This window comes from Cupressus sempervirens, chromosome 3 (assembly GCF_028749045.1).
Source record: "Cupressus sempervirens isolate cs-2001-9-10 chromosome 3, ASM2874904v1, whole genome shotgun sequence".
Taxonomy (NCBI): domain Eukaryota; kingdom Viridiplantae; phylum Streptophyta; class Pinopsida; order Cupressales; family Cupressaceae; genus Cupressus; species Cupressus sempervirens.
Genome location: NC_143120.1, coordinates 711,549,560 through 711,565,345, shown reverse-complemented (window position 1 = coordinate 711,565,345; position 15,786 = coordinate 711,549,560). Strand labels below are relative to the sequence as shown.

The 15,786-nt window shown below is 35.1% G+C and overlaps 1 protein-coding gene across 4 annotated transcripts; it reads right to left on the bottom strand.

Annotated features, from left to right (window-relative positions):
• Positions 1-8,399: 8,399 nt before the first annotated feature.
• On the bottom strand, positions 8,400-14,910 carry LOC149568742 (uncharacterized). Of its 4 annotated transcripts, XM_089821627.1 has the most exons (5): positions 13,911-14,198; positions 13,666-13,717; positions 11,631-12,507; positions 9,781-9,953; positions 8,400-8,823 (listed from the first exon to the last, which is right to left on the bottom strand). In XM_089821627.1, the coding sequence occupies exons 3-5, from the start codon at positions 12,417-12,419 to the stop codon at positions 8,679-8,681; spliced, it is 1,107 nt and encodes a 368-aa protein (XP_089677753.1). In that variant the 5' UTR covers positions 12,420-12,507; positions 13,666-13,717; positions 13,911-14,198; the 3' UTR covers positions 8,400-8,678. The 4 variants fall into 4 exon arrangements, with proteins under 4 accessions (XP_089677753.1, XP_089677751.1, XP_089677754.1 ...); XM_089821625.1 differs by lacking the exons at positions 13,666-13,717; positions 13,911-14,198 and adding an exon at positions 14,380-14,910; XM_089821628.1 differs by lacking the exon at positions 13,666-13,717 and having other exon boundaries at positions 14,088-14,454.
• Between the last annotated feature and the right edge of the window lie 876 nt (positions 14,911-15,786).

The following is a 15,786-nucleotide window of genomic DNA, read 5'->3' as shown; positions in this document are numbered from 1 at the left end:
TTTATTTTGTAAAGAAATCAAGGAAAACTTTCTGCCACCTTTCTCAATAGTAAACACATTCTTCACACAATCATGCATAACCCTGCAATAATACTGACAAGGTCTACCAAGAAATGCATGACAACTATTCATGTCCACAATGTCACACAAAACTTGATCCTTATATTGCCCAATCTGGAAATCAACAAGGCATTGCTCCCTCAATTCCAAAGCATGCTCACCTTGAAACCAACCAATCCTATAAGGATAAGGGCGTCTCACTCTCTTCAAACCAAATTTTTAAACCATCTCCTCAGCAAAAAGGTTATTAGTACTACCACCAACCACAATCACCTTGTAGACTTTACCACCAAACTTACAAGTCTTGAACAAACTAGTCCTTTGTCAAGAATCCAATGTTCTTTGACCAACCACTACCCACCGAGCTAGCAAACTCTCTCCTTGCTCAGGTTGATTGTTTTGGACTACAACCTCATTCACAACAACAACTAGCCTAGCATGCATACATTCAAAAAATCTATGCCCTTCTTTCTCACATCTAAAAATTACCTCTGAACACACCACCTGTCCTCCTTTTTTGATCAACAAGTTTTGGTTCACCTTCTACACTCAGTTTAGCTTGTGTCGAGCTATCCTACTTCTCCTTCCCTCTAGCATTACCTTGAATTTTCCTCTTCAACTTATCTTCTGCCTTTAGAGAATACTGATAAGCATCCTCAACTGAAGAAATATTCAACATACCAACCTCATCCTGAATATTGAATCTCAAACCATTAATGTATTGAGCTACCTTTTCCTTTGACATTTCTCTATAACCAAACTGAATAATCAACTTGTAGAATTCCTCACTATAATCCTTCACAGTCATATCATTCTACTTCAAATTATGAAACCTTTTAAACAAATCAAGTTCAATCAATAGGAATGAACTTAGCCTTCAACTTAGTCACCATTAATCTCCATCTAGTAATCTTCATTTCACCTTCCTCTCTCTGTTTCTTTTCAATTCTTTCCACCAAAGAGCAACATATCCTTTTAGCTTAGTTTGTGCCAACCTCACTCTGAGCATATCCTCAATATCCTCAAGGTCAAAGTAGTCTTCCAATTCACCAATCCAATTAATCAAGTCTTTAGGAGTCAAAATACCTGAGAAATTAGAAACCTCCATCTTATTCTTAAGCTTTAACTGAGATCTAGGCCTAGCAAACTGACCAGCCCTAATTCTAATAGGTCTCTCCACACAATCAATTCTATCCTCACCACTCGATCTAGTAACTTCAAAGTCTTCAACAACTTCCTCATAACTACCTTCAGTACCCACATGCCTAGGTACACCACCTAAAGCACTCACAATTTCACCAATCATGTCACTCTTCACCAATGGAATCTCATATCTAAATTCTACTCTAATCTTCTATAAGATCCTTTCTTCCACAACATCACTAAGACCATCAATTGCCCTAGGGTCTAATTTTCTTGGAGGCATCTTCCAAAATTTTCACAAACCCAAAGCAATAGATCCACTAATCCAGAAGATCAATCAACTCCACAAGATCAACCTTCTCCAACTCAAGATCCTGGTGAAAACTACCACAACTTCGATGATTGGTTCGCTTACTCAGGAAAAATCTTCGCTCTAATATCATCTAACATAGTGCAAAGTAGGAGAATCCCCAAAGGAGATGTCCAAACTCGTAACAAATCACCACACAATGGAAACATAACAACAAATGACAATAATGCAAGATCTGGTACCAAACTACAACTTCATTATTCATAAAATAATTGATTACATGCAATATGCCTAGTTGTAAGGCCTTCTGGGTTAGGGCCAAATACAAACATCAATTACAATATCAGTTCTGGAAGATCCCACAAGATCCAACCTACAATCACAATCCCAGCTAGTCTAGATCCATAACTAGATAAGAACACCAAGAAGAATCTACACTTGTACCCTCAGGTCCACCAAGCAATCCTTTGGTTCTCAAGCCGTAGCTACTAGCTCTTCAAAATTCGCATCCACCCTTCATCCGCTTCTGCAATCTGGATGATCATAATCATGCCAAAAGACTCTACAAACCCCCTACTTATACCCAACTAAGCTACAAGTCGACTCAGTTCATTACAAACTAAATTAAATCCCTTACACTAAATATATGTTGAGCCACAAGTTGACTACAACACAAATTAAATACCCTTACATGAATTAAATGCCAAAAGTTGGCTCAAAGACAACTCGACACCAACAAGAACGAAGACCAAGCCGAGTATCAGCATTCAACTAGACATAATTGAGTTCTTACACTAACCGAGCTCAGACGGGCATCATCGCAACATGCAGACCAAGCCGAGCTCACCAATACAAACTGAGCCAAAGAACACACCAAGTCCTTTAGAAGCAACCAAACAACTCAGGAAACCTTGTAACCAAGCTTCACCAAGCTCCCAATGTGTGTCGAGTTCCGTAAAGCATCGCCGAGCACCTTTGATGACCAAGTGTCCACAATGCATGCTGAGCACAATATCTGCCAAGCGACCATCATATGTCGAGCATACAATACACACTAAGCACACAAAACCACAACACCAAGACAAATACCTCCAACCATGTAAGATTACAAGCAAGCCTAGGATGCTCCTGCATCAAAATTGGGGTAGACATGTCATGGATAGGGGAAACCAAAGGCACTACACCTAGAGAAATCAAAGATTGAGAAGAGAGGAGGGTAGAGAAAACACTTACCCAAGAAATTGTTGGCACAAAGATGAAAACTTGTGTGCTTATAGTGACATGTTCTACTTTCTCTTCCGATTCACTTTCATTGATTTTATATGCTCTCCTGCATTTATTAATGTTACCTTTATTGTTGTGTCTTCTATCTTGCTTTGAAAATCATCTTTCCTTTGAGCTTTTGGTATCTTGGTATGTCTCTATGATTTTTTATTGTTTACCAACTCAATCTATCTTCCTTAGGGAGGGCTTGAAGGGTAGGGAACAAACTCTCCATGTTTTGAACAATTAGAAGTTTTTGAATGCTCAACATCCTATAATTTCTCAAACTCTTCATTAGTGATAGTACCATTGTAGGTAAGATGTCCTTATTTTATTTCCTTCTTGTAAATCTAGAAGGAAACCATCTTTTCCTCAATCCAATTCTCCTTATTGAGAATAGTCATCAAGTTCTGAGACATCTTGCTTGTAGGGTTAGGTTTGGGCTTTGACTAGTAGGAAATTAGCTATGAGGGGTGGAAACTGACATGTTTGGAGGACAAATAAAGAACATCTGGCTATGGATGAATTAGATTCCTCCTATCCTCCTAGTATGGTTTGGGTTAGTGAACATAAGACCTGTTGGAAAGACAATTGGCAAAATGAAAATCCTAGAGATCATACAACAAAAACAAACAAATATGTGCCAACTTGGAACTCAACATGGATTCTTCTTTTGAATTATTCAAAGTCACATCATTGTATGAAATTGGCAACTTATAAATCATAGTATTATTCTCGCATCCACCCATCTTTTAATCAATATTAGAGTTTTTCTTGAAAACTTCTAGAGTTAGGACTTTGTTGGGGACTATGGTGGAAAGAAAAATCATTCCTTAGTAAAACCATGAACTAGGTAATTATAACAAATTTTTATCCATACAACCAATCCATAGAGAGATTGCACTGTTGAAAATATTGAATTTAAGAATTTGTAAGTGTAATCTCATCAAATCTATCTAAGAGGGTCTACAATGTTGAGCATAAAAGACATTATGCAAAGAAGTCATAATCATGAGGCATATTAAGAATATGGGTTGATACAGGAGTGCATTTTCTTTGGTGAGATAGGTTTCACATCTCGAAAGACATAAAAGTTAGGAAGAAATAAATACTTTGGATTAAAAGAATAAAGACCATTAACGATGTGTACCTAGAAATTGAAGTAGTTGGTACTCTTGCAACTACTAATTTATACCCTTTGAAATGACCTCTACATACCAAAACAAATATTGTGACATAAATGCCTCTTCAAATGATAGGCAATTGTTTCTTGAAACTCCTCAACTACCACATCACTGCCCATTCCACATGTGAAAGCTAACATAGGAAACTTATCTTTTGAACTTCCCTTGAAAATAACACAAGTCATTGGAATTACTAGGAGAGTAGGGAGTTTTGTTTGTATTTCCCTTTATAAGATCCCGAGGGAGCTAGGAACATGCACCCCTTGTAATTCCAAATTTATCTTGTTGAAGGGTGTTGTATTATCTAAGTAATGAGGAAAACAAAGTATACTCCTCATCATGGCCAGGTTGATGAAAACCCTTAATTCTCCATGTTGGATAATGCTAATATTTGCATCAAAGTGCTTGACCATGAACTTAATAATCTCAGGGCATGTATGAAGGTTTGATACATGTACCACCTTAAATTGGAAGCAATCCAACTTAGTGAAGATTTAGCACCCATTCAATGCGATTATATCATTTATTTTCATTTATCTTCTAATTTTCCTCCATTTAAATAATTAATTTCATCTCATTGGACCTTTTATTAATTTAGAATTAATATAAATGGGTTGGACCATTATTTCTCTTATATATTGTATCCTCATTTATGAATTAAATTAAATTAAATTTTAAAGTTGGGTCCTGTCTTAAATAATATTTTTTATCTCCTATGTTGGTTTGAAGTTAACTCTCTGATAAATAGTCATCATGAAGTTAACTCTCCGCTTACCAATCAACTTTAAGTTAACTCTCCCTTTCCTAAGTTGGCCTTTAATTGTTTTCGCACTAGAAAACTAGTACAAAAGGAGGCTTGTGGGCTTTATTTTAGCATCAACTCATTATGCATTCACAACATCAAGCACTCACGCTTAAGCACTTAAGCATTCAAGTCTTCAAGCATCATTCAAGCAATTCCTCCATTGAAGATCAAGGATTCAAGCATTCAATCCGTTGAGGGAATCATAATCAAGATCTCCTTCATTCCATCCAAGATCCTTTGTTGCATCTTCCACATCCATTCATCTTCATCTTCTTGATCCAAATCAATTGGTGAAGTGAGCACACTACATTCAATTCAAGAAATCCTACTATTGTAAGGTGAATTTGTACATTTGCTTTACATTTATGCAATTAAATTATTTCAATTCAAGGTTGATTCCTAAATTGGAGTTTAACCAAGGAAAATCGCCCATCAACAACAAAAAACCTTTTTTTATTGCAGGTTACAGATCTCAATGCCCTTTTTGGATTTTTACATAAAAGCAAAATCAAAATCAAAGTCATAGTTCACCCTTGATTGGTGCAACTTGCCCCTGATTGGCTTCAAGTCAACCCTGATTGCTCTATTTCGACCCTGATCAGGGAGGTCACCTCTGACATCTCATAGAACAATTTCTATGTTTTATCCGCAATGTAGTTTTTAGTCCAAAATTATAATAATTAACCCTTTTGAAGGTCGTTTGACAATCCATTTTTTAGGTTTTTCAAAAGGTATATCATTTTCCCTCTCTCATTTCAAGACACTTCAACATTACTCAATTTTGCATTGCACATCTACTTAATTTCTCTTCATATCTCTTGCAACATTAGGGTTTTAAGGACCTTTTTAATCCTTTCTCCAATCCTATAACAATTAGATCTTTATTTGCATTAGTGTTCCTTTATCACTTGGTTGACACTAAACTTCCTAGGTCTAGTTACATTAGAGTTGAATTGAAATGATCAATCTCCTTCACTCCCTCTTAAGTATGGTTATGTGATGAACTTAGGGCTTTAGTTCCTTTATTCACATCTCCCCCTATACAACACCATATGTTGTGCCAACTGAATATTCCATATTTTAGACTCAATCTTAACATACTTGCTCGTAATACTTCTCCGCAAAGCTCCCTTTCTAAGGACTTTGGTATTCATGGACAATACTAGGTCATGGATTTCATTCGCAATATCATTGGCAATTGTTGAGTCCTTAGTTGCACTTAGTAACCTTTATTTTCTCAAGGTTAGGAGTTTGGGGGTAGATGCTACTATCATAGTCCCTAAATGATTTATGACTTTTAAGAGTTGTTTTTAAAGATTTGTAAGTAGAATCTTGGAGTAGACCTTTGGTATGAAGATATTACAACATATTCATATTGGGAGACTACCTCAAATAGTTTGGGTAGCATATTTTAGTTAACACATATGAGATAGTTTTTGGTGTGTGAGATCTTGAGGGTGTAGGCATTGTGGAGTGTGTGAGGATTGCAACTACCACACCTATAGAGGAAATTAATTATCACAGTGTTTCATAATAGCGCAAGGAAAACACAATGTTACCCAAGCAAGTCACTATTAGTATTGTGTTATCTTGCTCGAGTAAATGTAATGGTCCAGTCAATGGTAGCCCTCAAAATTTCCTCTTCTATGACTAGGCATAATGAAAGATGACCCACTCTACCCATTTTATTGTCATGGCTAAGGCATTGTAAATATTGAAATGATGACAATAAAGAATTGAAGGTTCAAATTTGTAAGTTATCCATTCATTGACAACACAGTGATAACATTGTAATGCCTTTATAAGCCTTCTAATTTCTAACTACCCATAAACTAGCTACTAACTAATTTGTATTAACAAAGAAAACAAAATATGATAATTTATCAATATATTCTATGCAATACATTGTAATTCCTAATGGCCCCTTAAAGGCTAACATATGGACTTTATTTTAGTGTTGTAGTATGAAAAGTTGACCTATATATGGTATGCACTCCTAATGGTGGGAAATATGCAAAAAAGAGTATACACTCAAAGCTCCTAAATTTGTGTAGGTATATGGTATTTATTAGTCCCTTGTTTATGTAGAGGTGCATAATATCCATTAATCCATTGCCTTGATCAACTTGAAATATAAAACATGTGGATAATAATTCAGTGAGGCCTCTTCTAAATCTTGCTTTAATACATATTAAATTGGTGACAACAAAGAGCTAAAGACTCAAAACTATTAATTATTCATTCATCAACAAAATATTACATTAGAAAATATTAGATTCAAAACTACCCAAAAACTAACGAAAAGTAACTAGAAACTAATCTCTACTAAAACCAAGATCTAATCAACATTAATGTGTTAATTTATTAACCAATAAATTTTAAAAAATGTATTATTTTATTATTTATTACTTTACTCTCTAACATACACTATAACTCCTAAGGAAGATTATTCAAAGAGAGCTCACTTGATAACTAGCAGCGAATAAGGTGGCTATAACTATTAAAGTGGTGATACATAAACAATTTGTTAATGATACATTTATTTTTTGTTCAACCATGGAAAAAATAAGAGATTTTCTTATTCAAGAAAGACTTAAGGCTACTAAGGAGATCACCCCTAACTTTACAAGTATACTACTGAACACAAATGTGTTAATTGACATCTTAGGTAATTATTTAGCAAGCTTAGCTGGTGGTTGCAGAGCAGCACCCATGATGTTCTACTTGTTTTCGTTGCAGGCAAAATCAATTAAGCTTAAATATGGTTTCTAGCTTTCCTACAATTTGTCTTCATGTTGCTAGGCATGTTAGATTGGAGATCAAATTATGTCCTCACTATAAGGTGAAGGGAATTAACCCTTCCTTTGGTGATGTCATTCTCATCTCTTTCAGAAGATGAGTACCACCATATGTCTTTAGCTGAAGAAGTTTCTGGTAAGGAAACACGCTTGTAAGGAAACACCTCAGGATCCTTGATACCTTTGAAGACTACACAATTAGCTACATAATGACAAAATAAAATTGCATAGTCGACAAACTTCCAAAAGTGTCAATTGACATGTCTCTGAATCATTATTTAGGATGATCAATTAGCACGTGGAAAAATATTACCCTTGATATTCCATCTTCACTGCAGGACAAATTGAGTAAAACAATCATTTCCCATCTTGTGGTTTTTGGCCTACTTATGGTCTTTGTTTTTGCCATTGAGGCATGTGGGATGGGAGATTAAATTATGTCCTCACACTCTCGTCCTTGGTGAGATGAATAAAGCCTTTGTTTGGTGCTGGCATTGTTATGCCAATGGTACTAGGTGACACATTTTTTTCTTCCAAACACTAGTACACAATCAATGCATACATCCCTTAAGAGTTTGTGGTTTTAGCGAGTTGCAAGGGAGATCAGAGAGGAGTTCAATTCAGCTCCCTAACAAATGACCATTTGTTCCATCTATTCTCTCTTGAGTGTTGCCCTTTCAACATAAAAGACAATGAAATTTAAAAAATGTCGAATTATGAGAATCTACTATTAGATCAATGTAATCCTTGGTTTACATCTAATGGGAGAGGCTCAATATTTTCAATAGTGACTCCCAAGGTAAATAGGCTACTGACAAACTAAAATTAAAACAAAATTTAAGAAATATGAGGATTTAATTAGTAGATCAGTAATCCTTAGCAGCAAAACTGTAATATGAGAGATGTGCAAAATTAGCACTGAGGTCAATGAATGTTTTGAGTGCCTCCATGGCAGCATGTAATGGGCCCTTGAGGTTTTTTATGTATGCCATTTTGCTTCCTGCCAAGTTAGGTGTTGCCAAACCAACAATTCCATGTGCACAACCAATACAAGGTAAAAGGATGCTTTTAGCGCCTTCACAACATGTGATGGCGCCTTAAGTGATCTTTTTGCTTCATGCCACAGTAGCTGTTGCTGGATCAACAATGCCGTGTGCATGTGGACCGCATGAGAAATTTGAAGGTTCCTGGTCTTTCTTTTCTTCTTCTCCATCCGTATTACTATTCCACAGGAAAGACGCATATGCTGCAAGAACATGACTGAAACAAATACAAAATAACAAAGAGGTTAGTAAGTATTTCATTCTAAAAGATAACCATTAGCAAATAAGCATATAAACTGTCATAGAATGATGATACCCACCATAAAATTTTGAACTATCTACATGTGTCCTATTTTGTATAAATAATTTGGTATTTAAAACACTGTAAATGAAAAAATGACGCAGAGACTCAAATTCAAAACCTGCTGGTCTTAATAAGAAAACTCAAATTGCAAATGCCAAACACAAAAAGCATCAGAATAATGTATTCCGCTCAAGATATTGTAGATAGCGATTGTGGGAAGACTATTAATGTCCAAAACCGAAATAGTCTTTAGAATTATTAAACCATGATATAACAGGTCTGTTTCTTTTATATATAAGCCCCACAACTTTTGTTTAATTTTGCGTAACTGTTTTGGGTAATCTCTTCTGAAGAATACATAATGTCCTCCAAAGGTCAGACAGCAGGAAATAGGGCAAAAACCTTGTTAACACAAAAGCTTGTCAGTAAATCATTTCCGAAATGCTTGTCCTCCATTTCAACAGTGTGCTTATGGTGCATTTTAGTGATTTTTGAAAGTACCGGAATTAACTAACCTTTAAGGGCTCTACCTCCCTAAATCTTAAGTATTTATGTGCAATATTTTCCAACTCTTCAGGGCAGGTTTCTCATCCAATTTCAAAAATCCCTTCTTAAATATTTCCTTATTTAAATGACAAAAAGGTAAAGGCAACATTTTAGGTCCCTTTCAAAATCCCTTCTGAACTAATCAAAGACATTATTGGTTTCATCCTGGCCAGCAGGTCTAATTAGCATGTCAGAGCTCCATCGTGGCAACAAGAGAACTATACAGAATTACAGAAAATTTACTTTGTTTATGTAATGCTCATATTCCATTAAAAAAATTATGATTGCAAGAGAAGAGATGGATCAGTAAGAGAGGAAGTTTACCAGTCCGAAGGGGAAGCCTGCACAGCTTGCTCAAAATAAGCAGAGGCCCTCTCTTCATCGCCATGGAGTTCCCATATCAACTTGGCATAATGTGCTAACACTTCCCCATCACCAGGTTGAGCCAAAATCGCCCTCGAATAATACTCTTCTGCCTTCAAATAGTCATGCTTTGTCTGTTGTATAACCAAAAACAGTACATTTATCTTTCAATTTATCAAAGACTGACATAAGTTCAAAGAATCGACTCTGCCAAAAAAAGCTGAAAATGCCAAAGGTTAGAATTGCAGGAAAGAAGAGATAAAAGCTTCTAAATCTATGTATCTTGGACCCCATGCATATATTAATACCCAATTGCAGTTTGAATTTTCAGAAGAATATTAAATACTTTAAATTACAAGCACTAGGGTTTATGGGAAGAGGTTGAAAACAGGCAGAAAACTACAAAAGCTATTTTACTATTTAAAAAGTGTCATATTGGATTTGATTGAGCCCCAAAATACAAATCCAAGAAGCATAGCAATTAGAAAGATAAGAGTGCAATCCAAAAAGTCAGCGGTTCTAAAGATTGGACTTTGGCCGTTATACATCAGAACAAGAGTATCTATATATAAAGAATATGCCAATCTGAAAGAGGTGCAAGAGTTATACAAAAGACACAGGAACAGACTTCTTATCTCATTAAGATTATGAAATCAATAAAAAGGGATGAAGGAACAAGAAATCTTCATTGAACTGTATCGGTAATACAAAGCAAGGGATCTCACTTGATGTCACTTCTCAAGCTTCTCAGCAGTGTTATACAGTTGTTGCATAGTTGTGTCAAATTGGTCAATATGCTCACTAATAACTAGCCAGGTGTGGTAAAATATCATGAGCAAGAAGCTCTACGAGCCATTTTTCAAACAAATGTTTTTTGGTTCTGCCACCTATAGCTATAAAACACTTCAGCTCATGAAAACTTTCATTCCCCCCAGCCAAAAATAATCTGACCCTAAACAGTAGTAGTTCCTTCCCACAGAAAACTTCATTATTTTTGCATTTTTAAAATGTAAAATGTTCCATGAAACTACCCATAGCTTAATACAAAGAACAGTAACCTCCTCCATAGAAATATTGCCTGAGTGATTTTCGCACACCATAAAGGGAAAGAAGAAATTTCCAAAGGCTTCTTTACACTGGCAAACTCCATATGGTATTAAGATTATTGTTTCCCAATTCAGATGACACAATCTTATTTCTGCATACAGTGATTCCCGCTATTGTAAAATATGAAAGATATTAAGAAGTTTTCAAACCAAGCATTAAAAGCCCAAAAACTGAGACAAAGTAGGACACATAAATTCACCAAACATGTTTTTTGTGAGTTACATGCAGGGCTGTAGTCTAGCAATCAGTTATGCATTTTTAGGGAGAGGCGCAAATTCACCAAACATATTTTTTGCGAGATACATGCAGGGCTATGGTCTAGCAATCAATTATGATTTTTTAAGGGGACATAATCTCAATGAGTAAAAGTTGCTTTAATATACTTATGGCAAATAATTTTTCTGTAAAAAACTACTAGTTTTGCAGTGGATTCAGCGTCCAAATAATGATTGATGGCTTGCATGCTGCTTCTATACTTTTGGGTTAATACCCAAATAGGCAGCAACTGACAAACATTTTTACAGGGAGCACAGAGGTGGATCATTGGATTTTAAAATTGACAAGACTGCGGTGGTTCTTCCTGGGCTTAGGTTGGATACTGAAAGACTACTAGTAACGGGCAATTTAACTAATATTTTGGTCTATACCTATCACCGAGAACAGATAATTTTAGAATTCAGACAATATAAAAATATAATACTTACTTCGTACAAATACTGAGCATAATTTCTCAAGATGAGAGAATTTGCAGGGTGACCCTCAAGCATTTTTTGATAGTACTCCTCAATATTTTCAGATCCAGCGCCATAACCATCTCCTCCACTACTACCACCAAGGAAAGTTTCTTTGGGAGTTGAATTTCCATGCCCACCTCCCACATCTGTGGAAGGTTCTATGATATCAATTCCAAGCCCCCGAGCCATAAACATTGGCTTTGCTGACACCATGTCCTGTTCATTTCCAGATATTGCAAACCCTTTCATGTTACTTTCCCTCATTTGCTCGTTTCCAAAGCTAAATTCATGCATGCTTGATTCCAGAGCATCTGCAGAATTTTCCAAGATTTCATCTTGGTTGAATTCATCTTCCTCTTTATAATAACATGAAAGAGATGCAATGGATTTCAGAGAAGATAATCGCTTGTGGGCAGACAACCTTCTAGGCCAAGGCTTATTCAAAGAAATGAGATTGAAATCATCAAATGAGTCACATTGCAACAATGTTTCAACAGGGCAGCCACTGCCGATCAGATTCTCCAGGCTGCTATCCGACTGAACTCGCCTGATATTGGACACTGAATTCACTTTTTTTACTTCGTCCGCAGAGCAAGTATCATAGTTAGAGTACAAATGAGTATGAGAATTTGTACTGCGGAACCCAAACCGGTTAGTATTTTCAGTCAAGGAATTTGCTTTCCCTACATTTTCCCGGTTGTTATCTGAGTGTAGAATCAGGGATCCCAGAATCGGCGTTGAAGAGCTGCGGAGCAACATTGTTTTGGAAATTGGAACTCTGCCCAGATAAAATACAGGATTCTGTTTACACTGAATCTAAGGTTGGGGTAGGAGCCTTTGGTTAAAACTGCACAATAGTACCAAAAATGTCAGTATATCTAAGGCAAATATTTGAAAGATAAAAATTCATTGCCAAGAAGCAAAAAAGAGCTGAATGAAAAAGCTTCGATTCAAACTGAAAATAAAAGCATGCATTACTCGGAACAACGCAAAATTTGAGCTAACGGAAACCAAGACTATATCAAGGAGTAAATATTAAACAGGATTGTTCCACCGTCTAAATATTAGAGTCAACGAAGCGAAATGGGACGCAAGATTCAATGACTAAACAAGGTTACTCAGAAAGGAAATTTGGAGAAAACGTATACTTGTGGCTGGCAAACACCAAAAGAAGCAAGCGCAATACGGAGCTGGAGAAAAAAGAAAGTAAACTGGAGAGCATAATTCCAAACGAACAAATATTTGATCATGTACAAATAATTGCAGTAAACAAAGCGTAGTGATGTCAAACAAAAATCTGCTGCGAAAATTGAAAGCCCACAAATCTGCTTGAATTAATTGAGCTAATGACAATACAAATCAGGCCAACAATGCAAAGTTGTTTTTAAAAACCTAGAGGTCTGGACAGGAATTAAACAATCTAATGGAATAAAAACTTTCAATTCGGCAGAATTAGGCAGGGGTCCCATGGGAGGGGCTTGGGCTCTATTTTTGTGGAGCCAGCTGTAGCTCCATGTTAATATTTTAGATTGGGCTAAAGCTTAAATTGGAATCTTTCCTACAAAATAAGAGTTTATCAATTTGAACCAGTAAAAATTGGGGTGTTGGATTTAGCCCCACCACCTTAGGAAAGATTTCTGTCATTTGTCAATCCTACTCTTCATTTTCTCACCAAAAATGAAATAATCACATTAAACAAATTTATGAAGAAATATATATTTTTTAAATGAAATAATCCTATTAAACAAATTTATGAAGAAATATATATTTTTTAATTTTCAAAATTCATGAGACAATCATCTTCCCTAATTTGATTCACATATAAATCCATAAGACCACTTCCTTTTTTAAATATGCTTTTAAAGAAGCCAGTGCCCATGGAACCCCAGCTTACATAAATGTCTTCGTTAAAAGTAAGAAGAAGCAGCATTGGGATCGAAGATAAAATCAAAATAATACCAAAATCACTGAAGAAAACAGAAGGTCTATATCAAATTAAGCTAACCTTGCACAAAGTCCTGCGCTACATAATGCAGCAAAATAAATCTTGCCGAACCCTGAAAATTACACGATAAATAAGAACAAAAATTGCAGTAAACACTGTAAATTCAATCCCCGAGCCAATATTGCAACGAAGCACTGCAAACTTCAGCTGATCAAAGCAGAGTCAAGCTAAACGCAACAAATACTGAAACAAAAGATCTTTATCAACCTAAAAATCTCTCACTTTCTGATTCTAAAGCTACTTGCCTGAATAAGAGTTAAGTATTCACAATCGAATCCAGAAATAATAGCAATTACTTGTCCGAATGTCAACAAAATTTCACAAATCCACGGCAATCTAGTTCTACAATCGATTTCGATTTAAGATCGAAGGTTTCAGCAACAATGCTGTACACGATTACAAAGAAACGCCCCTTTAAATACCTTAAATGCAAATAAAGCCGTCGCTCAAATATTCACAAAGCCTTCTCGAAGACTCTACGGCAAAAAACAAAGAAGAAATATTTTCACAAGCAAACTTTGCTCCAAATTCCTCTATTCGAAAAACGTAGTCGGTAGTCCAAATAAACGTGATATTTGAAAGATTCAACAATAAATAGCCTACGGCAATTTGCTCCGCAGCCGACTTGCACTCATATGCCCAAATTTCACGCAAATTAATCCGAGAAAACTTCCAAAAATTCAAGATCTGGAGATATTTCCAGCCGTCACCTACCTGTCCGCGAAGACGCGTCAGTCTGACCACAAAATTGCGCCCTTGGTTTTTCCAAACCCTAGACGGATCCTCCACAATAGGATTTCGTCCTCGTTCTTTTCTTTAGTTCAACCGCCGTAGTCTGCCAGTGAACAACACGTCACATGACATCTCCTGCCTTAAGACAGCCCAATCGAAATGGCGTGGCATGCAGCACCCACAATGAACCAATTGTAGTAATACGTCGATTTGAGCGTGTTTACAGGCATTAACTAGTGCAGTTTGGGAGGGATATCATCACTGACGTCAAAACAGAAGAGCTCTGTGATTTAAGCCAAATCATTGTTTTAATTAAATTAGTGTCCAAGTGGAGGCCCAAGAAATGGTTGACCTACTAAACCCTTCTTTTCCATGTTTTTCCCGTATAAAACAGATAAAACGTCACGCGTTCGAAGCCCGACCACGAGTTTGCGAAACAAAAAGGAAGGAAGAAGGGAAGATTCTTCTATATTATTATTATTATTATATTTAGTTGTCACATCACGCGTGTATACGCTGGTACGATCTTTAGGGGTTATTTAGTACTCTTTGGTTTGGGTTCATGATGATTGGATGGTTTATTATTAATTAAAGTATGAAATGGTGTATTTGATGTGGAAGTTCGGTATATATATATAAAATTAGCAATGATAAGGATGGTGGAAGGTGGTTGTATTTATTAAAGCATTAAAAGGTGTGCTTTGCATTAGAGTTAGTATACGATTTAAAAATAAAATAAAATATGATAAGAATGGTTGTATTTAATTGAAATGTACAAAGGTGTGCTTTGTGTGAAAGTTGACGTACTAGTTATATATATAAATATAAGTTGATATACTAGTTATATATAATATAAAAAATATACATTAAAGAAAGTTCATATCGATATTTTAACATGTAGTGATTTACAAATATTATATGCACATTATTATTATTATTTATTATATTTATAACAATTTACAATCAAAATAAAACATATAAAATTATGAATTTAGAAACTTATTTTGATAATAGTATTTTTATTTATTTTTCATTTATGCTAATTTTTCATTTTATATTACATATAAAAGCTGTCAATTTAGAAAGGTTGATAAATAATTTATATTAGTTCTATATTTAACTAAGAGTTTTATCTATATTTTAACATATTTCTCTTTTATTGTTATTCATATTAATTTATTATTAAAAAAAAGATTATACGAATTTTCTAAATTTTTGTAGTGATTTACAAATATTATATGCACATTATTATTTTTTATTATATTTATAACAATTTACAATCAAAATAAAACATATAAAATTATGAATTTAGAAACTTATTTCGATAATAGTATTTTTATTTATTTTTCATTTATGCTAATTTTTCATTTTATATTACATATAAAAGCT

Coding starts and splice junctions, on each gene's coding strand:
- LOC149568742 (XM_089821625.1), bottom strand. CDS start 12,419: ATGTTGCTCCGCAGCTCTTCAACGCCGATTCTGGGATCCCTGATTCTA. Junction 9,954..11,630: donor ATGCTCAGTATTTGTACGAA/GTAAGTATTATA, acceptor GTTATACAACAG/ACAAAGCATGACTATTTGAA. Junction 8,824..9,780: donor CAGGCTTCCCCTTCGGACTG/GTAAACTTCCTC, acceptor TATTTGTTTCAG/TCATGTTCTTGCAGCATATG.